At 26.5% G+C, this 20819-nt stretch overlaps 6 protein-coding genes across 10 annotated transcripts; 3 read left to right on the top strand and 3 right to left on the bottom strand.

Moving 5' to 3' along the window:
- The first annotated feature begins 204 nt into the window (after positions 1-204).
- On the top strand, positions 205-2073 carry LOC132950156 (uncharacterized). Of its 2 annotated transcripts, none has more exons than XM_061021403.1 (5): positions 205-260; positions 683-843; positions 908-1161; positions 1395-1565; positions 1879-2073. In XM_061021403.1, exons 2-5 carry the CDS (start codon positions 714-716, stop codon positions 2071-2073), a joined length of 750 nt encoding a protein of 249 aa, XP_060877386.1. In that variant the 5' UTR covers positions 205-260; positions 683-713. The 2 variants fall into 2 exon arrangements, with proteins under 2 accessions (XP_060877386.1, XP_060877387.1); XM_061021404.1 differs by lacking the exon at positions 205-260 and adding an exon at positions 275-619.
- Positions 2069-9907, bottom strand: LOC132950153 (FAST kinase domain-containing protein 4). 2 transcript variants are annotated; one of them, XM_061021398.1, is made up of 9 exons: positions 9675-9907; positions 6165-6466; positions 5605-5823; positions 5279-5543; positions 4884-5014; positions 4645-4798; positions 4072-4140; positions 3600-3761; positions 2069-2427 (listed from the first exon to the last, which is right to left on the bottom strand). In XM_061021398.1, exons 2-9 carry the CDS (start codon positions 6438-6440, stop codon positions 2138-2140), a joined length of 1566 nt encoding a protein of 521 aa, XP_060877381.1. In that variant the 5' UTR covers positions 6441-6466; positions 9675-9907; the 3' UTR covers positions 2069-2137. The 2 variants fall into 2 exon arrangements, with proteins under 2 accessions (XP_060877381.1, XP_060877380.1); XM_061021397.1 differs by lacking the exon at positions 9675-9907 and adding an exon at positions 7033-7269.
- LOC132950155 (MICOS complex subunit Mic27) lies at positions 7466-13702 on the top strand. Of its 2 annotated transcripts, none has more exons than XM_061021401.1 (7): positions 7466-7484; positions 10091-10168; positions 10264-10403; positions 10506-10651; positions 11899-12132; positions 12882-13060; positions 13119-13702. In XM_061021401.1, exons 2-7 carry the CDS (start codon positions 10139-10141, stop codon positions 13140-13142), a joined length of 753 nt encoding a protein of 250 aa, XP_060877384.1. In that variant the 5' UTR covers positions 7466-7484; positions 10091-10138; the 3' UTR covers positions 13143-13702. The 2 variants fall into 2 exon arrangements, with proteins under 2 accessions (XP_060877384.1, XP_060877385.1); XM_061021402.1 differs by lacking the exon at positions 7466-7484 and adding an exon at positions 8307-8325.
- Positions 13155-15653, bottom strand: LOC132950154 (probable glutamate--tRNA ligase, mitochondrial). Its single transcript, XM_061021400.1, has 9 exons — positions 15421-15653; positions 15007-15241; positions 14761-14950; positions 14480-14694; positions 14164-14392; positions 13944-14104; positions 13631-13791; positions 13392-13543; positions 13155-13316 (listed from the first exon to the last, which is right to left on the bottom strand). The coding sequence occupies exons 1-9, from the start codon at positions 15542-15544 to the stop codon at positions 13230-13232; spliced, it is 1554 nt and encodes a 517-aa protein (XP_060877383.1). The 5' UTR covers positions 15545-15653; the 3' UTR covers positions 13155-13229.
- A 760-nt stretch (positions 15654-16413) lies between these two features.
- Positions 16414-18038, top strand: LOC132950346 (uncharacterized). The gene has a single exon (XM_061021761.1). It carries the CDS (start codon positions 16587-16589, stop codon positions 16980-16982), a length of 396 nt encoding a protein of 131 aa, XP_060877744.1. The 5' UTR covers positions 16414-16586; the 3' UTR covers positions 16983-18038.
- Positions 18039-18218: 180 nt separating this feature from the next.
- On the bottom strand, positions 18219-20656 carry LOC132950345 (nudC domain-containing protein 2-like). Of its 2 annotated transcripts, XM_061021759.1 has the most exons (5): positions 20419-20656; positions 20062-20300; positions 19784-19993; positions 19222-19264; positions 18219-18562 (listed from the first exon to the last, which is right to left on the bottom strand). In XM_061021759.1, exons 2-4 carry the CDS (start codon positions 20251-20253, stop codon positions 19256-19258), a joined length of 411 nt encoding a protein of 136 aa, XP_060877742.1. In that variant the 5' UTR covers positions 20254-20300; positions 20419-20656; the 3' UTR covers positions 18219-18562; positions 19222-19255. The 2 variants fall into 2 exon arrangements, with proteins under 2 accessions (XP_060877742.1, XP_060877741.1); XM_061021758.1 differs by lacking the exon at positions 19222-19264 and having other exon boundaries at positions 20419-20649.
- Between the last annotated feature and the right edge of the window lie 163 nt (positions 20657-20819).

Genomic DNA, 20819 nt, shown 5'->3' with positions numbered 1-20819 from the left:
TGTATACTGTAAAACTCGTCTACCACAGATTAAAATAATGAAACATTTAATTATAGCATATAATTTAATCATTGTTTCATTTAATCTGTGCTCATACGGCATATTTTGTATAGTTATATAATAACTTACAATACATTAATATATTATGATGTCATACGGTCATCATCATAATTGTTTGGCAAAATAAATACGGGAGTATACTGGGTTAGCTACACATTGTACATTAATGTTATAGTTGATGCACATCTTTTATTTTTTTGGTAGGTATCTAACTTGTCAAAAATTTTAAATTTTAACTTTTTGTTTTGTACAACATTCAAATAACAAATAATTAAATTATAAAACATAATCGATTTGTTATTTATTCTAAACAATTTAATAATAATAAAAAAAAATTGTGTCGACTATGCCGCCCCGGGACCATTTTTAAACAGTGTCCGGGTCGGTAAATATTCCACCTTTCCGACAACAGTTAAATCTTCCAGTGAAATTTAAGAATTTAAGAAAAATTATAAAATATTAAAGAATATATTTATTATTATATAATTAATTATAATTTTATATTTATATCATGTGTTTATTTAATTTAGCATTCAATATTTCTATTGACTACACAAAAGTATAAATAATAATACTTATAACACACAAATAAACAAAAGAACTTTTAATAATAAATTTACAGGAAACTTTTATCAAAATTGTGAAACACTAAGATGACATGTGATGCATGTCAATACAACACAGAAAATGCAGAAAGTTTTAAATTTGTAAACAAATACGGCATACACTTCATGTGGTACCCTGCTACATTTTCACAATCAAGACTAGGAAATAAAAGCTCAAGTACAGTATAGCATATTATTCATAAGCCATCTGACTCACAATGTTATAATTTACGTATCTATAGAAGGGAGTAATGCGTGTACTCTTATAGCTCTACTCATGGCTACAAACATAAATACATCAAAAATCCGAGTAAGTTGTTTGTTCATACCACCAGCCAAAGACAGCCTTACTGAATTGTTTTCAGATGCAATACTAAATGGTAATGTAATCCACCAAAATTTGTTCAAAAACTGCAGTTCATCTCAGAACACAAACCTAACCGTGCCAGAAGCAATGAAAGCAGGAGAATCATCACTGGGCACCATGACTGAATGGGTTAAAATTAAAACATTTATGCCAGGTTGCTTAAAGAATTGATTATTGTAATGACTCACTAAAATTTAATGAACGAATCATGGATCACTTTAAAGGACCATTAGCTGTATTGATTCATTAAATGGTTAGCAATTGTTTATGCAACCTGGAATTATACTTTTTTTTTTAAATATGACCGAAAAATATTGCTGTTTCCTAATGGGCTGTTAGTTTAATTGTATTGCTTGTTTTAGAAAAGTTCAGTTTATTTTAACAATATGATAATCAACTTGTATGCAGAGATGAACCGCTATGTAATAGAGTGGTACACAAACCCCCCCTGTTGTCAACCAAACAATCTTTACATAGTTCTTATTGCTCACAACAAAGCAATTTTAATAGTAATACAATTAGATATGAACTCAGTAAGTATTCGTTTATATTTTGTTTTTAATTTTATTTCATAATGAACATTTTAAGATTTAAAATGCATTGTTAAGCTCAAAGCTGTATAAATTCAATCTATATCATTGTTATTATTCATTTATTACCAACAAATTCAATGTATTTTAAAAGTGATCATGATGAAATTAGTTTAATGCTGCTATTGGTAACTTTGCTTTTTGTTCATTTAGACCAAGTAGAATATCCTTGATTATTTAAATTAGAATTATATGACATTTTTTGAATGGACGAAAATATAAATTTATGATTCTGAGTAATATTTCATTTGTATAGGTATTACTTATTGATTCTCATCAACATTCATCACATGGAGCTTTGATTTGTCAATGTCGAATATCAAAATTGGAAAACCTTTGTTCGTGGTATGCAAAAATGTTGTGCAATTCAGCCGGGTCGAATCCAGATGCATACGAACTTAGTTTTTTATATTACAAGTGTGAAAAACAAAACAATAAAACCACCATTTGATTTTAAACATATCAATTTAATCAAGATACAAACAATAAAACATACAAATACAGAACTATTTATACTAGGGCTCACTTAACAAATTTTTAAGACTTTCTTTTAGGTATTGAACACTGTTAACTAATGTGTCTCGAGTTCCTAATTCTGTGTAAGGAACGGCTAGTACTTTGTAGCCAAGAGTGTGAGCTAGCCGTGCATTGAGTGCCGAAATTCCATTAGGTTCATTGTGACTGCCACGACATGTGTCATGAAATCCGGTCAACATAAATGCTATTAAATGTGTTTCTGGACTCTTCACCCTGGAACTATCAAGTGGTATAGGATTCAATTTTGAATCAAGCACACATTCTGCATCTGAAATAACATATAATACTTTGATTACCATATATTAATCAGATTTTTTCATTCACACACAAACCTAATGGAGTATTACACATCAAAACCGTGGTAAATTTTTGTTTATTAGTATACATTACACAGGATAAGAAAAAAATTACTATAATATTATACATTCATATGAATGAATAAAAATGTCCAGTCCTGAAAGGTATTGAATATCGTTCCACATTTGTGATAACTTACTTATTAATAAGTAGTAATATTTCACTTTATTTTAATTATTAGTAGAATCAACAGTGACTTAGAATAATAATGGTAATATTTTATTTAAAAAATACATTTTGTTTAAAATAATTTGGCTTTTGGCAGGAAATATAATATAATATATTTTTATCTAATTTTAATGGCACTTTCTTTACTATTTATCATTATGTAAAGATGTATGAAGAATCTTCATTAAAGATAGACACAATTAATATTTTATAGTTTTAATGTGTTTCTGATTAAACGAATGTAATAAAATGTATTATTATTATTTGTTTGAATAAAACTTTTTCACATTTTGTAAGCAGTTAGTCCTTGTTTGATGCTAAGTATAGATGGATTAAGATGAATTACTCGACAAATTAAGATTTAGGTTCCTAGAAAATACAATGTGAGATAAGTGAGACACTTTTACACTCATTTAGTTGGAATGTGTTCTTGCCAATAAATAACACAGTAGTATATAATAAATACTAAGTAATATATGAAAACTGCTGTGCAGGGCAGGTAATAGGTAGTGTCGTTAAACAACTTATTAATTATTTTCGATCAAGTAAAGAACATATAAGATCAATAATACATACACGCAACCCCCAGAAACACATTCCCCGTCAAAGGTTGATGACCTTTGTCTACCCCGTAAGCCGAATGTAGTATTCATATCATAGGAATGTCAATAAAATCAGTAATGTCATTATTTAATAAAGGCTTTAAATTCTATAAGTGTGTATGCACTGTCTACACATAAAGTTGACTAAAGTTAAATTACATACAATCTGATATTAAAAACAATATTATACTGAAATTGTTGTGTTGTTAAATGGAAAACAAAGATTTTATATTTTACGACATAACAACGAATGAGTACAGTATAAGTTATAAGTTCAAACTTTGATATTCCATAACAAAAAATTCAAACTTACCAATTATAAACCCTAAATCTGTTTTAACATCAGTTTTCACAAAATTTTCTGATGGAAACATGATTGACAAAGTATCCATCATTGTTGTCATTAAGGCTTGTTTGTCTTTTGATCTCACTAATTCAAGTTTAAAAATCTCAGAATTGGAATCTAGTAATGGTCCTGTATTTTAAACAAAAAAAATTAATATTAGTTGAAATATATTTATTTTTAATTTAAAACAACAAAATAGTTTTTTTTTAATGACTTAATGCTAGTTATAACTTTAGAAATCAATAACTATTAATTATAAATTCAATACTCTATAGATTTCAGATGAAACTATAGAGTATTGAATTTAAAAATGTTGCATTATACTTCTATAAGAAATCAAGAATTTGATACTAAGATTACTCTTAATTATACTATTTTTATAAAAATCTTAAATATTAAAATAACAATAATACTGAACTGATAATATAATATTATGTACCTTTATAATCTAACTTCGTCTTAGCATATCCATTTATATTAAGTAATTTTATTGATACAACTCTGTTACCTAGAAAACATAAAACTAATTGTTATAAAATATCCATTATGGTTTTGTTATTCTCGACCATTCTACAAATAATTAAAAAAAACTTATTTTGATTAGATATTTTTAAATCATGTCTTATTCAATAACAAATCTCAATTCATGTATCTTTAATAAATAATAATAATTATTATTAATGTTTTAAGTTTAAACATATATGGGTAATTTTTACTGGGCTAAATTAATAACAGATAGGTCCAATCTCATAGATTGATATATTAAAGGTTATTTTATTTTACTAGTTAATCACTTGGAATAATTTTGGTTTAAGTCATTGAGGTACACAAGTACGAGACTTATTTAATTAATATTCTATAATCTAATCAATGGTATACTAATAAATAAAATTTGATAATAGATAAATTATGATACATATATTTAAATAAACAATGATTACTTATAAACAATTAATAAAAAAGCTATTGCTAGAAAAAATTATTCAAAGTGAATTATGTTCATTTTATTTACCTTTCAATTTCACAAGATTAGAAATAAAATTAGGTGATAAAACTGATGCTAAATGTTCATTATCTGCTTTTTCTAATACTACCAAACTCCAAATAATATCTAGCCATGCGCTTAAATTACCAACATCATTAAATTGTTTTGTATTTTTGAACACCTAAAAATAATCTTAATTAATTAGTCTAGAAATTATACATGTACAGCTGTACCATTAATTAAAAGTAAAATCAATAAAAAATTACTTGAATTACGCTGTCCATGTTGTTAGGTTTGTAATTTACATACGCTAATGTTAATAAATATGAAATTAGTATATGCTGTTTGCACTCATCAATGTGTTTTTCCAACCATGTTGATAATGTTTCCAGTAAATCTACAAAAATAAATTAAATTAAGTTCACATTTTATTTTTTATTTATTTAATTAAATAATAACATAAAAAAGTATTAAAAAAATTATTGTATAAATATATTAAAAACTTATGATACTGTTGATAAAAATATATTGCATATTATGATGAAGTAAAACATTTAACCATCAGTATAGTTTTAAACTAGACAATTAACTCAAAAAATATTACTATATAAGTCAAGTATTTATAAAAAAAAATGTATGTGTTATGCAAATTGCAAATTACCTGGATCTCGATATCTTAAAATTCCAATACTTGTTACTATTGATCCAATAACTGAAGGCCGATCGGTTGTAGACATAATACTACGTACATCTGCACTAACTTTCTCTAGAAGTACTTCATCAGGAAAATTAAGTATAGCTAAAGCATAAAGTACATCAGCAGATTGTTTAATATCCATCTTTTCAGAACATCTTCCAATATTAAATGCTAATGATCGCAATAAAGTTGTGGAACGTTTTTTTTTAGCACCAAGAGTTGATAATACCTTTAAATGTATTAAGTATGCATGATTATTTTTTCATTTAAAATATTCTAAAATTATTTACTTTGACCATTTGTGGCAGACTTATTGAAGAGATTAATTTGGCAGCCTCATCATCTCCTGTAATGCCAAGGACTGTAGATAGATCACTAAACAAATGTTCTTTTTCTTTTGTGTTTTCTTTGCCCAACATTCTACATAACTTTAAAAATCTTAAATCAGCTTCAAATTCCGATAATTTTACTCGACCAGAACTAGCCCATTCAGCTAAAGTAGATACAGCCTATATATAAAAAAAATTAAATATGTTAGGTTATCAAAATTAAGTGCGTATTGCATATTATGATAAAAACTAAATTTTAATTAAAATCTTAAAAATAAAATAAGTTTATTTTGGTTGTATTAAAATATTTTGTAAGCAACAAAATTTCAACATCTATTAAATTAGTTATAAATGTAAAAATATCTTTTTACTGCATGCAACTTTAAATAACACAATAAATACAATTATATAAATTAATTAACCAACCAACCTTATAATACTAAAAAAATCGTAAATATATAATGCGTATCATATTTATTTTTGAATGATGAAATTCATTATACATTGAAATAAATATTTACTTTTAGTGCATGTTGTTTAGAGACTAATCCTATTTCAGATATTGCCAATATTTCTTCGACTGTGGTGGCATTATCAATTGTATTATTTATAATATAGAATGATGATTTTTTTGATTTAGCATTATCAATTTCTTTTAATGATTCAAAAGCGGCTGCGACAATATTATTAGGCACTTTTGATTCATCGAGGCGAACTAGTTTAGTAGTAGTTATACTAGAAGACTGCATTCGTACAACAGACATAAAGTGTCTTGGCATTCTTGACCACCTCATCATAATGTATATTGAATTAAAGCAATCACCTGAAAAGTAAGATTTTGTTCATGGTATGTATTATAACTAATTAAAAATAAATAGTTAAAACAAGAAATAATATATTATACATTTTTATATTCTAAAAATGTAAAGAAAATCAACACATAATAGTTTCAAACACTAATATATAAATTATAAATTTTACTGTTACTCCAAGATTCCTCAAATGCAACTAGCCTAGAGACCTACTCAATCTCTGACGCATACCATTTAAGTAAATGATTCAAGCTCAGGTACTTCTAATGTGAAGCGCCTTCAAGTCTCTCACCGCCTTTTCTCATAATTTAGCTAAACATTTTATTTATTGTGCACTTTAGTAAAGATTGTAATAATTTATTTTAATAAATAATTTAAAAACAAAAATGTAATATTCTAGATAATTATTTTTTAATGTAACAACTGGTACTTGAGGCAATTGTTTTAATTGATATAAAAACATGACATTTTAATTGAAATTCAAAGATTTAATCTTAAAAGGCAAAATACAAATATAATTTATAATTTGTAAATATAGTAAATAGTTGTATTGATTTTATATTTTTATGAAACTCACAGGTTTTTCTTCACAAAAAATGAGTTTGCATGTGTGTTTTTAACAAAATTATATATACAATATATACAATTAAATAACATATATTTATTTGGTTTTTGATACAAACTATAATTAAATGTATCTATATTAAAATTAATGAGAATAAGCTACACAACTAAGTAGCGCTTATTAGTTAAACTGGGATATTAATATTAAGATTCAATTTCACAAGGGTTAGTTTATAAGCTCGTGTGATTATAATTATGCTTGTATTGATATTAGGTGATAAGACGGTGATAACACAGTAGGCCACAGCGGCCATGTTTTGGTGGTCCTCATTAACAAACAGCTGCTGCAAAATATTTTATTTTTGTCAACTGTAGAATTTTTTTGGTAAAACGTAAAGTGGAAAAAACATAATAATATAGACTAGTAGAGTAGTAGACTACAACTGTTCTTATTGTTATTAACTAGTAAGTATAGAGATATCTTGGATGTATTATAGTCTAAAGATAAAAGTGTGAAATGTTATCGACATTGCGGTAAAAAGTCAAAAATCATATTTATTATTATAGGTGTTAAAAACCTACTTTATGGCAGTGGCGTCATTTGGGGGGGGGGCAAGGTGGGCATTTGCCCCTGTCTGATTTTAAAAGCAGCCCTATGGGCCGGTGTCCAGTTGTTGCCGTTTTACCATTATTATATTTTATTAGTGCAAAAACGTGCCTATAATAATGTTATAATAATATTTTTAGTCAAACATTTGCTGTCTGGGAACTTTATAATATTTTCAGAAAATATTATAGTATGTACTAAGAAATTATTGTCACAATGATACATTTTTACTAATTGATAGTTCGAATATATTTAGACGTATGCGGGGACGTACACATTGTATGTATGTATTTATGTATGTTTGTTTGTGTGAGTGTGTTTTGTGAAGGAAAATGAACAGTTAGTATCATAATCTCGTATAGTTTAATTTCTAAAATCTAAAATGATTACAAATTCTAAAAACAACAACCGATTGACGCTCTTATTATTTATCATTGATCACGGACTTCATAACTTGCGACAGTCGTGTATGATTCAACTATTCTGCGTATTGTGTTAATTTAGTTGAGTACCTAAATTAAAATTAATTTTTTTCGTGACGCATGTTTACATTAATCTTTTAATTTGGGAAAAATATGATCTAAAAAAAATAGATGGGTGGTTAAGGGGTGCGACTAAAAATATAAAATTACCGCAAACTGCTCGAAAAGTATCGAAAATAATTTCTAGCATGTTAATAAACAGACAAAACTTGAGCCGGTAAGCAAGCAATAAAAAAAAAATATATTATAATTTAAGATAATATTAATTTGTAAATATATCATATACTTATATAAGATATATATATATTATATAATATATACTTATATACTTATAATGAATCAGGTAAAATTGATTTATAGATAATGCTGTTAATAGATTTTCAAAAATAAAAAAAAGAAGATATCTTAATAAACTATTAATATTTTTGCGGTTTTTTTTTACCCATTCGGGCCGGTCTAAACCTTTGCCCCCCTCTATTGAAAACTGAAATGACGCCACTGCTTTATGGTGTTAAATGCCAATGTCGTCTTTGGTATCTCCGCGATTTAAGAATTAACTAAAAAGCAGTCAACAGAATTTATTTTACTATGTTCTCAAATTGTATAATTATTTACAATCAAAGGGGCATTTTAAATTCTAATATTAGTTCCCCAATTTTCAGCCAGTATTAAAAAATAATAGGTACCTAACTAACAATTAGCTATATCCTATGGACGCAGAGGCCCAGAGCTGTGCCACAAGGGTGGCAAACTGGCAAATGGGGTAAGTGCCCTAGGGTGGCAAAATTGTATCATTTTAGAGAACGGAAAATGTTGAATAGGGGTGCTTAATTATTATTGCCCTGGCCCAAATGGCTCGGGCGCCAATGAAAGTTAGCATGGCACTTTAATGGACGACTATCGTATAATATGACTTATATCTCTAAATACCTATAATAAAAATTAATTAAAATGCAAAAAACGTGTTTTAAAGATACATTATAGGTATAGGTAATTATATAAATGTGTGTACATATCTGATAAATATATAGTAATTATTGGTATTTTTGAAATTATGTATTTTAATTTAAAATTGTAAAAATATACTTCTTGAAAGAATTGAAAAATATAGAGGTCATTAAAGGATACGCTGATTGGTAGCAACTAAAAAATAAATATCTAAGTTATACGATGAATTGTAAATATAATATATATAGTATATATAAAATATTAACATATTATGTGAGATGTTAAAAATAACAAATACCTATATAATATGTATTAACCTGCAAATTATGTGTGAAAGAGTAATCACATTTGAGTACCTATTTGACTTTGAGATTTATTATAAAACCAAATAGACTTCCAAAATTATTTAAATATTTTAAATTAGGAACCTAATCATAAAGTTTCACGATTTTCTTAATGTTGCGGTCAGTATTGTTATTTGTAGACAACCATGACAATAAGCCATAAGGTCCACTAATATTGGAAAATGGACAATATTATAAATAATTAGATTTTCAAATTTTCGTTATTGTTAATGATTATATTTATTTCTGTGAAGTACAAATACAGAATACTCACAGTAGCTAATTGTTTTGTTTTTCAGTTACAAATTAACCCGTTATGAGTTTCAACCATATTTGTCATTCAATAAATACTAAGTTTATACCTAGACTTTGGGCATATTAAATTATTAAAAAAATATATTAATTCAAATTGAAAATTTGTGTTAAATTAAAAAAAATGTAATCTTTAGTTAATAGATGTAAGTAGTAGTAACACAAAATAGATGAAATTTCATCTATTCTGTGGTAGTAGAATACTATAAAATGATACATGAGTACATGATTGATAATTCGGGATTGGCTTATGATCTTATCAACAACTACTGTAGTCTACTTATTTTATTCTTATCAAAAGTCACTCAAAAAAATATTATCTTCAATTAGAAATTACTTTCTGCACCTACTTGTTCTTCATCACCGCTTGTATTTTAGTTGTATATTTTGTCTACTTGAGTTCCATTGGCGATCGATCTAAGAAAAATGAAGTTTAAAAACATTATTAAAAATAGAGTAAGTGTAATGATGACGTTATAAATAAAATTGACGTAAAACATTTCTCAAGTATTTTCTTGATAATTTAACTATACATTTCTATTTAATATTAGACTGCAACCAATGGGTTTTTATTAACCGCCTATGCTTATACGGTAATGCCAGTGGTATTAGCTAAGGATGAACAAGAACCCAAACTTGTCAGACCTAGCGATTTACCAATATACCCTGATGAATCTAAAGAAAAGAAAACGTGAGTAACTATAATTGTATATTAACACTATAAACAAATATTAGGTATGCTGTATGCCAATAATTTAAATGCATGTATTAAAGATAACAATTTAAATTGCAGTGAGAAAGAAGATAATTGGCAACCAACAATAGCATTAGGTACAATTCAAAAAGTTAGAGAAGAAATTGTCAGCCTAAATCAACAATGGTCTAAAGTCAAAGATAGAATATACATTTTTCTTCAGACTGGGGCTAGCCACACAGAATGTAAATACATACTTAAATTTACTTCCTTAACGCTAATATTAAATACCTTTTTGTGTAAATAAAAAATGATTATGTAATCTAGTTGGTAACATAACTAAATGTAATACAAGATAATTGCTATTACAAACCTAATGAAGTCAAACATTTCCTCTTTTAATCAGTATCAAATTTCGTAGATTTTTGGCATCACAAACAATAAGTTTTGTACTAAGGTCAAGTATTATGTATGTAATCTGTTGGTATGGAGATACTATAAACTGTACCAAACATCTTAAACATTTTAATATGCCACATTGTCTGCATATAGATTACCAAATCGCTGTGACTCCTTTCACAATTTTAAGAGGATTTTTATGATACATAAACATTGAACAGTATATATTATCTAGTTTTCACAGGTTCCACAATATATTCAATATTTTCTACCAAGATGCTTGTTACAGAAAAATAAATTGGGACAAAAATGTACTAACTTCAATTATTTCCTCAAATAATTTATAGAATTAAAAACATCTCTTATTTATATGTCCTTTACAACTACCTATAGGTAAATGTTGAAATATTATAAGCCTATAGGTCTTAACAAAAATCTTATAAAACTATAGTTTGCAAACTATTTTAAAATACTATATGCATGTAAAGAATAAAACCTATTGTTTGCTGGATTCATTTTTAGCCCCAAAACTAAGTTATAAATCCTGTTTTTTTTAATAAGGGCATCACATTTTTTTTTATATATCTGCATAGATTAAATTTTTGTAGGATTATTTTATTTTCTTGTTTAACAAAACAATATTTTATTTTAGTATTATTTATTTGTAGAACTTGATACCTATATTTACTTAATTTATGTTAATTTATGTTTGGCATGATCATTATGATTTATATATTTTTATTATTAGATTATATTTTTAATCATAAAATGTAAAAGAAAATATTCAAGGTACCACCTATATTCTTTAGTAAATTTTTAATATTTTTCTTTTTTCTATTTTTTATTTAATCATTTTAAAATGTAAATATATTATAATAATAACAAATTAGAGAATGCAAATTATTTTCTCATTTTATTTCATAATAAATCTATTAACCTAATATTAAAATTAACAAAATTGTATTGATTATATATTTATATCATATCTACATTTGCTTAGGTCATTCCTAAGAAGATAAATATAACATCAAACCAGAATTGAAATATTTTGTATGTGTATATTGTAATTAATTTTGTTATTTTAAATGTTAAGCTTTTGTGGATGATTTGAGGCAAGAAAATAATTCTGCACTTCGAGCTGGATTTGTGGCAGGAAGCGGTTTAGCCGGTTTATTAATAGCAGCTAGAAAAGGAAAGTTTAAAAAACTAGTCTATGCCACAACTGGAGCAACAGCTGCATTTTATGTTGGTTATCCAAAAGAATCTGAAGAAGCTACTAAAATCATCAAACGTTATTCTATTGTTTCGTATCATTTGATAAATAATGGTTGGTAGTAACATAATTATATCATACAGATTTATCTTGCATACACCCTCTCATTTTATCCTTTTATAGTGAATTAATGCATATTCTGATTTTTTAAATTTGCAAAACAATGACCATTACATATTATGTAAGGACCATATTTTCAAATACTTAGATTCTTTATTGTTTAAACTTTTGATGAGTGTACTGTGGTTGTACAAACTTAACGTTTTGAAATGTAAACCATTCTTTTTCTATAGTAAAATATTAAACAGATGATTTTTAAAAAATGTTTATCTATCTAAATCTGACGAGTAGCTTCTGAGTTATAAATATTTATGTACTAAGGATAAATACTAGACTAGATAATACATTTATTTTATTTTTATATGAATCCATTATTAAGGACTTACTATCCATAGTACATAAATATTAATAACCAAGACATTAATCATATGAATTTCGATTAAATGTATCAACATTAAAAATATATACATATGCAACAATGTTGTAAAAAACCATATATTTATGGTAGAAATGTGTAGTTATCATTTGAAAAAAATAAGTTCGTTTCTCCACAAAACACTTCTTAATAGGTGAAAAAAATCTAAGTATTTAAATATGATATGAGATCTTTCAATATTTTTAAATATTCCAAAAACAAAAATGTTATAAAATGCATTTTTTTTAAATAGAAGTGGATATCTAAGTGAATCGCCCTGTATATATATGAATTAACTGTTGAACCAGGATATGTAATTTTGTTTTAGTAACCAAGGATTTAACTGGTTTTGAGTTACCATCATTGCCACTACCAAAAACCGAGTCCCAGTCAGACAATTCTGAAGATAGTAGCAAACCTGATTTAAAAGAACTGTTCTTTTCATTGATTGACTATGTGAAAGAACCACTGGAATCTTTTAAACAATTGGTTTTTAATGGAAAAAATGTAAATTTAAAAGAAAATTAATTATTTAATTTATTACAAATGCTATTTTTATTTATAGGGACCAGATGACAAGGGTAAATAGCTACTCAAAAAAGTTTGCACATTATAATATATTTGCTAGTATATAATTGTTAAAATAAACATATTAAATAGTGAAATTAGATATTGTTCAGCCCTTTAAACAGGCTTTATTTAATCTCGCTATCACTTCTTCTTTGCCAAGTATTACCATTATTTCACTAACACCTGGACCTTGCTGCAAAGAAGAATATATAAATAATAAAAATTATTTAAAAATAAATAATAATAATCTAATTATAAATTTACTAGCCTTCAATCCACTGATGATGTTGCGTAACATTTTCATTAAATTACTATAAACAACATTGTTTGATTTTGAAAATTTTTTCAATACCGTTCCTAAATTATCAATAGTGAAATCATCTATGTTTATTAAATGATGTCTTAGTTTGATTACTATGTCTATAAGAACAAAATCATAATTAACTGTGTGTTATATCTTTAATAAATAATTGTTTATGTTACTATCTTATAAAAATATTTTGTTACCTATATCATAATCCATAGATTTTAATGCTGATTCTGATGGTTTTAACCAAATAAACTTATAGTTTTCATGAATTAGTTCGTTAATATTTGTTATCCTATTAATACTCCACTTAAGTATTTTGATTAAATGATTCTCAGATAAATCTAATTCCACTGATTTGCTAAAATTAAATATGTGTATAAATTATTTACCTTATAACAATATAAAGTACATAAATTAAAACATTTTTAAAAATGTCCATAAATCAATAACTATGAATTTAGTTTAACAATTAAAAATGATGTACTATAAAACAGGAAAATTAAATCTTACTCGTTAGAAAATGTATTTTTAACAATATTTTTTAATTCTTCAGTTGTTCGTTTCCTTCCTAAATCAGTATTTAATTCAATTTTTAATTGAGCTTGATTAAAATATCCAAGGTTATCCAAAGGGACCTGACATGAATTTGAATTTATCAAGCTTATGTCAAACTATATGAAAATTACAACAATTATAATATTTTTTAACTTTGACACTATTTTATACCCACTTTAGAAATAAGTTCTGAAAGAGGTTTTATGTAAACATTATTTGTTTCTTTATTCTGAACAAATCCTCCCCCACAACTAATAACAAAATTTAAAAGTGCCTCAGGATAAATGCCTTTTTGACGATATGCATTGATGGTTATATCATTTTGACGCTTTGAAAGTTTTGTTCCATCTTTATTGATCAACAATGGTAAGTGTGCAAAGTTTGGTGGATTCCAACCAAATGCTCTAGAATATATAAATTAGTAATGTTGTAATATTATAAAGTTAGAAATACATAGATAATAACTTATTTTTAATTACTGAATTACTGACCTATAAAGTAAAATATGTTTAGATGTTGATGGTTGCCATTCAACACCTCTAAGGACATGTGTTATTTTCATATCATGATCATCAACAACATTAGCTAAATGATAAGTTGGAAAACCATCAGATTTTAGTATTACTGGGTCTCCTTCAACAGCTGCCACATTTCTTGCAATACGACCATAGACTAGATCATTGAAAAAACCATCACTTTGGTTCAACTAAACATTAATTTTATATGCATTAAATAAAGGTTACAAATTAAATTAGAAAAATCAAAAATGTACCTTGAATCTGATACAGTATTTTTTTCCTTCATTATGACTTAAATCGTCGTCATCTAAACTTCTACATTTATTGTCATAGCGGGGAATAGTTCTAGTACGTAATGCATCTCTTCTTAAAAGCTCTAGTCTTTTCTCGGTACAATAACATTTGTAGGCATGTCCACTACTTAACAATTGCTGTGTTCTTCTCCTTAAAACAATGCGAATATGAATTGTATAATTACAAAATATCACATTAATTTATACTGGTAATTTTCCAGGCGCTCAGATTGAATGTATGGACCATATGGTCCATTATTACTAGGTCCTTCATCAAATTCAATTCCCAGCCATTTCAAATCTTCTTGAAGTTGTTCAACTGCACCGTCCACTACTCTTGTACGATCAGTATCCTCAATTCTTAAAATGTATTTACCACCTTTTGATTTAGCGAATAAATAGTTATAAAGTGCAGTACGAAATCCACCTAAATGTAACTGCCCTGAATAAATAATTTCTCAAATTAGGTAATATACTTTTGAAGATTTTACTCATCTTTTAGTAATTAATATAACTTTACAATAAACTATGATTAAACTGATGAAATTATATTTATATTTAATTTTAATTTTAAATAGATTAAAATATATACGTAATGGTAATAACTAATGAAATATCTACCAGTAGGACTTGGAGCAAATCGTACTCTAACTGCAGAATCCGAGTAGAATCTAATATTCAAATACTGGATGTGTTTAATATTCCGAGAAAGCCTAACATTGAAAACCCACTTATTCATATTCATTCAATCAATAATTAAATGCAATTATTGTCCAAATTTAACTATGAATGTCTATGATATTAATACATAATACAAATGTTTCATAATTTTAGAACGACAGAAAATCGGTATATTTTTTTTAGATATCAAATATTATATTATTATCATTATTCATTAACCGCGATAAAAAATTTAAATGATAAGAAAATTACAAAAGTACATAACCTTAAATAAACTAAAATTACTGAAATTTAAATTTTTAGCGGTAATGCCGTAGTGGAGTGTGGTCCAAAAATTAAAATTAATAGTTTTTAATTCCTTTTCTATGTTTTTAATAAAATAAAATTTTTTTGACAATATCTCTACATCCTGCCTTATACTAATAAATTGTGTAATATCAATTGGAAACTCTCAAAATGTTTTTTAACCCAAGAATACTGTAATTATATATTTTTGAATGAGGCATCAGAGTATTGGGCATGTACCAGGATGATTTATTAAGCATGCTATCCTATTTTTATGCTTAAATTATGCATATATTCAAATTATGATTTTGGAATTTTTAAATACACTTGTGACTCATAGGTGTAGGGGGGTCTAAGGAGGCTATACTCCCCCACCTTTATATTATTAGAATTTATGTTATGTACCAGAAACACAATAGGCTATAGCCCCCTTTTTTTTTTTTTTTCTTGTTATCAACGACGCTGCCGGGACTGCTTGCGCATTACTTCGACAGCGTCGCCATCGTTTATTATGCACTAAAAATAATGAATAATTACAAACATGAATATATTATTATCAAATACTATAGTCTTTGTTGAGCCGCCGAGCCGGTTTCTCGGGCTGACCGGAGTCCGCCGCCCTTGACATCGCGTTCCAGATTGCCCCTCTGTCAGCGGTCCTCCTTCATAGCATGTCCGCTAGGCTTCATCCGCCTGTCTGGCCCTCTCTTCCTATATTATAATATTATTATATATTTTGTGGACACTTATGGTACCTTGCGCCGGAAAGTATAGCCTTATCATTTTTTGATTTTCGGGTGCCAACCGAAATTAAAATTAAAATGGTGGAAGCACTTAAATCAACCCAGAACAATAATGATACAATTAAAAAAATTGTTTTGAGTAAAGAGGGTATAAAAACATTTATAAAAAAAGAATTATATGAATTTGTATCACCAGAAACAGTCAACTTTTTTTCAAGATTTAAAATTTCAGCTGACTTCATAGATTTCCACCCGGATAATTGGAAAGAAAGAGAAGACTATAAAAAAGGAATTAATATTTTAACAGAGTTATCAGTCATAAATGATGTTGCAGAAAGAGGCGTTAAGTTAATTCAAGAATACAATAGTATACTGACGAAAGATGAAAATCAAAAACAATTTCTATTACAAGTTGTAAATGATTATAGAACAAATTACCCTGACTGTAAAAAAAATACATTAATTCGTTCGTAATTAATAAATATTTTATTTGAATGTAACGTATATAATTTTCACATTGTATTACTCCATTGAACCACTTTCTATTTATTTTTAATGACACCAATATTTATGTACTTGTGTAAATAAACGTTTTTTTTTTTTTTAAGATTAACTTTTCCACAGAAATTAATAGATTTACGAGAAATTTTGTCGGAACATTTTTATAGAGAGTACCTGAATTATTTAGGTCCTATACAATTTTATGCTAAATGCAATATATAATGAATTAAATCAGAATAACCCTAAAACTACCCTATTTGATGAATATTCATCCCTCTTGCGGCACCTGAAGGGGATTATTAATCATCCCCAAATCTTACCCACATAACTTTTGTATGGTTATGAAAAAATTGGGAGTGTGAGAAATCAAAAATATTTAACTTTCCTTACCCTCCTACTATATAAGGGCCACCTATGTAATGTACATACGATATAGCCATATTATAGGTCAGTAGTTTTCAAACTGGGTCAAATACATTCATCAAAATAATACATATTATCATAATATTCACATAACACACCATTATATAGCATTAAATAGGAAGCAATAGTATCAAATAGGTATGACCATTGAGATGTTAATTGTTCTATGGTATGGGTGGGAAGTCTCATAGGTTATTTAAACAAAATTATTACTAATGTATATGTTCATAAGTACAGTAAAACTTCTTTAAGACGGAAACCCCGGTACCACGGGCAATTTTTTTGGTCCCGATTTAAATATATAATGAATGTGAACCCCGTAAAGTCAGAAACTATGTTGAGACGAAAAAATTAAACGGTCCCAAGCAAATCCGTCTTAGAGAGGTTTTACTGTGTAAAACATGTTATATACATGTTATAATGTTCTTAGACCAAAAAATATAAATTACATTTTATAATCAACTTTGATTTTTTTAATACATAATATTATGAGTATATACAATGTTTTATTATGTAATTAGTTACGATAATTTATAATAAAAAAAAAAAATATATTAGTCATTGCATAAATTAATTAATGTATTATACATTTTTTACACGGATGGTCAATGTTTATTAATATCATAAAAAAATTTTTATGCATACATGTTAAATAATCAAGACATAACATTGTTTTCCAAAATCAAATTACTAAAATAAGAAAATATTTCAAAATGTACTAATAAACAATAAATGTTTCATTCAAAATACTGAAATATGCATAAATCAATAGTAAAAAGAGAGACACTTAGTTAAAATGATTTTAATACTATAAATTAGGAATTTTATAACTTAATATTATCAATTTTAGTGATTGACATAAATAGAAACTAACAATGAAAGTTTTTAAATAATAGGTACAATAGAAGTGATCTACATTAAAATAAATAAACATAAATAATTACATCATAAATTTCAGTTCTACACAATCCAGCCATTTTCATTATTTAGATTCTTGTAGTTAAAAAATAACAATTGAATCATATAAATATAGTCTATAATTTAGATACACAAATCTATAGTTAATTGAATCCTGGTATAGAGTCGTAATCTTTCTGAAGCTCTGATCTACTGAAGTCCATTCCCGGGTACTAAAACATAATTCAATAGCGCAATAAATTAAAAAATGTTTTCTTTACTTATGAAAATAGTGTTATTCACCATATAAAACCATTAATATTAAATCATAATATATAATAGTTATCAATATACTTTACAAAATTAAAATAGAATAATGTTGACTTTTTAAGTGTGGCTTTGTAAGTTGCCCACAACGTTGTGTAACTTTGATAGAATATTAAAACAATTGATATCTGAAGATAAGATCAGAAATTTAAAAATTAAAACGTTAAAAAAATTGAGCATAACTGTAACTAAGATTTAATTTTGAGAGTTTTATCGTTAATACTACAGAAGTTATCCATAAAATAAAAAGTAAAATTGTCATAAAACAGTAAAAAATTATCAAAGTAACGCCATTATACAGTACTAATAAAAAGGTTTTTAATAAATTGTTGAGTTTAGTTTCCTAAGTATACAAATACATAATGTATATTATGATAATATAAAACGTTAATATTTATGGGTATGACAAATATTTTTTTTAAAAATATTAAAGTTATAAATTGTTAGTTAAATAAATATTGCTTAAATATTGTTCTTAAATGCAACTGGTTAATTAGAGTGCATAGGTATCTATGCAAGTTAGATATTTCACAAAAAGTAAAATCACATAAAAAATTCTAGTTACCGATTTTCAATAATAATAAAGAACATTTTAAGGGTTATAGAATCTGAAAATAAAATACAAGATATTATAATTTATAATTGTTTTCATCATAAAGACTAGAATAAGGAAACCAAACTCGTACAGCCGCCCGCATGAAAGCTGTGTAAACAATTAAATGATACAATCCGTAAACACTATATGTCTATATCTAGTTATTTTATACCTATGTATCTTTGTTCACAGCAAGTCTGAGCCCGATACTATTCGATACACCACGCATGTGTTTTCTTGAACGATCGTTTTATACCGATATACGTAACGTTACACTGAAATTTGTTTCTTAAAAATAACATGTTTATGAAATATACACTTATGCACATGTATAAATGCATAATCGTATAAGCTATAAAATCTAAAGAGGGTCTTGGTTCAAAATAATACATATATGTATTTTTCAAAAAACGCAAAAAATATGAATAATCACTATACTACGCGGGTTAAAGAAGCAACCTTAGCGTACGCAGCGCAGCGCATTGATTTTTAATTTAATTATTTAAAATGTTTTATTATTTTAGGTACATACCTTCATTTGAAGCTTTTCTAAATCCATTTTTTTCATCATTTCAATATATGTTATTGGATCTGCTTTAAATGATCCATCCTCCATTATAGCTTCCCAAACATTTTCTTTATTTGAATAATCTGCTTTTGTTAATACAATGTTTAACAAAGTACCATTATCCTCTAATGTCCATAAAGTGTCGTCAGCGCGTACTTTTCTAAATAAATTTCCCTGAAAGCACAAAGTTTGGTAATAATATAATACAACAATGACACTAGAAACAACAGTTAAAAACTAACAGAAAATAAAGTTTTTCCTAAAATTTGACAAGTAATACTTGAGTTAGTGATATTGACTTTGACATCTTTGGATTTCGTATTAACTGGCAGGGTTATTTCAATATGTAATTCATCTACAGTTTGCCACCATCTACCCCATTCTGTATTACATGGTATAATACCACTTTTTTCATCAAAATGGCTAACAGCCATATTTATGAAAATGTCTGCTGATTAGGACTATAGAAAAATCCTAGTACCTATTTAACAATAAATATTAACGGCTCTTACTACAATTTTTGATAAATACAATTAATAAATAAATAGTTGATGTAAAGTGTAAAATGTAAATAATTTCACAATGTATTCACTATTTACCGTAAATTTAAAATGATTTAAATCCAGTCTTAAGTTTACAATAAATTATAATGCACGACTGTACAGTGTAAAGTAATTATTGTGGTAAAACCAAAGTTCAGACGTTTAGTTACTCCACATTTCTATTTTCCACAAAACAAAATAAATGCCTTCTAATTTCTATCATAGCACAATTGATTATAATTGATTATATCAAATACTATAGATTAGAATACGAGAAGCTCAGCTGTAGGCGTCATAGCGCTAGAAAATGTATGTGACTGCCTCTATTCAGCCCCTTTCTCCTTATCACTTTTATGTACTCGTTAACTAATACAAATAATTTGGCGCCATATTTTACCTATATTGTATTATATTATACACCTAATTATTAATTTAACATATTATATCATAAATATAAA

Source organism: Metopolophium dirhodum, chromosome 8, assembly GCF_019925205.1.
Source record: "Metopolophium dirhodum isolate CAU chromosome 8, ASM1992520v1, whole genome shotgun sequence".
NCBI lineage: Eukaryota > Metazoa > Arthropoda > Insecta > Hemiptera > Aphididae > Metopolophium > Metopolophium dirhodum.
Note: the sequence above shows the minus strand (reverse complement) of the source record. Positions and strands in the feature narration are given on the sequence as shown.

Coding starts and splice junctions, on each gene's coding strand:
- LOC132950346 (XM_061021761.1), top strand. CDS start 16,587: ATGGTGGAAGCACTTAAATCAACCCAGAACAATAATGATACAATTAAA.
- LOC132950154 (XM_061021400.1), bottom strand. CDS start 15,544: ATGAATATGAATAAGTGGGTTTTCAATGTTAGGCTTTCTCGGAATATT. Junction 14,951..15,006: donor GAGCGCCTGGAAAATTACCA/GTATAAATTAAT, acceptor CATTGTTTTAAG/GAGAAGAACACAGCAATTGT. Junction 14,105..14,163: donor TTTCAGAACTTATTTCTAAA/GTGGGTATAAAA, acceptor ATTTTCATATAG/TTTGACATAAGCTTGATAAA.
- LOC132950156 (XM_061021403.1), top strand. CDS start 714: ATGACATGTGATGCATGTCAATACAACACAGAAAATGCAGAAAGTTTT. Junction 844..907: donor ACTAGGAAATAAAAGCTCAA/GTACAGTATAGC, acceptor ACGTATCTATAG/AAGGGAGTAATGCGTGTACT. Junction 1,162..1,394: donor TGGGCACCATGACTGAATGG/GTTAAAATTAAA, acceptor TGCTTGTTTTAG/AAAAGTTCAGTTTATTTTAA.
- LOC132950345 (XM_061021758.1), bottom strand. CDS start 20,253: ATGGCTGTTAGCCATTTTGATGAAAAAAGTGGTATTATACCATGTAAT. Junction 19,994..20,061: donor TAGGAAAAACTTTATTTTCT/GTTAGTTTTTAA, acceptor TTGTGCTTTCAG/GGAAATTTATTTAGAAAAGT. Junction 18,563..19,783: donor TAGAAAAGCTTCAAATGAAG/GTATGTACCTAA, acceptor ATTATGTTTTAG/TACCCGGGAATGGACTTCAG.
- LOC132950155 (XM_061021401.1), top strand. CDS start 10,139: ATGAAGTTTAAAAACATTATTAAAAATAGA. Junction 10,404..10,505: donor GAATCTAAAGAAAAGAAAAC/GTGAGTAACTAT, acceptor TTTAAATTGCAG/TGAGAAAGAAGATAATTGGC. Junction 12,133..12,881: donor GTATCATTTGATAAATAATG/GTTGGTAGTAAC, acceptor ATTTTGTTTTAG/TAACCAAGGATTTAACTGGT.
- LOC132950153 (XM_061021398.1), bottom strand. CDS start 6,440: ATGATGAGGTGGTCAAGAATGCCAAGACACTTTATGTCTGTTGTACGA. Junction 4,799..4,883: donor ACATGGACAGCGTAATTCAA/GTAATTTTTTAT, acceptor GATTATTTTTAG/GTGTTCAAAAATACAAAACA. Junction 4,141..4,644: donor TAATCTTGTGAAATTGAAAG/GTAAATAAAATG, acceptor TATGTTTTCTAG/GTAACAGAGTTGTATCAATA.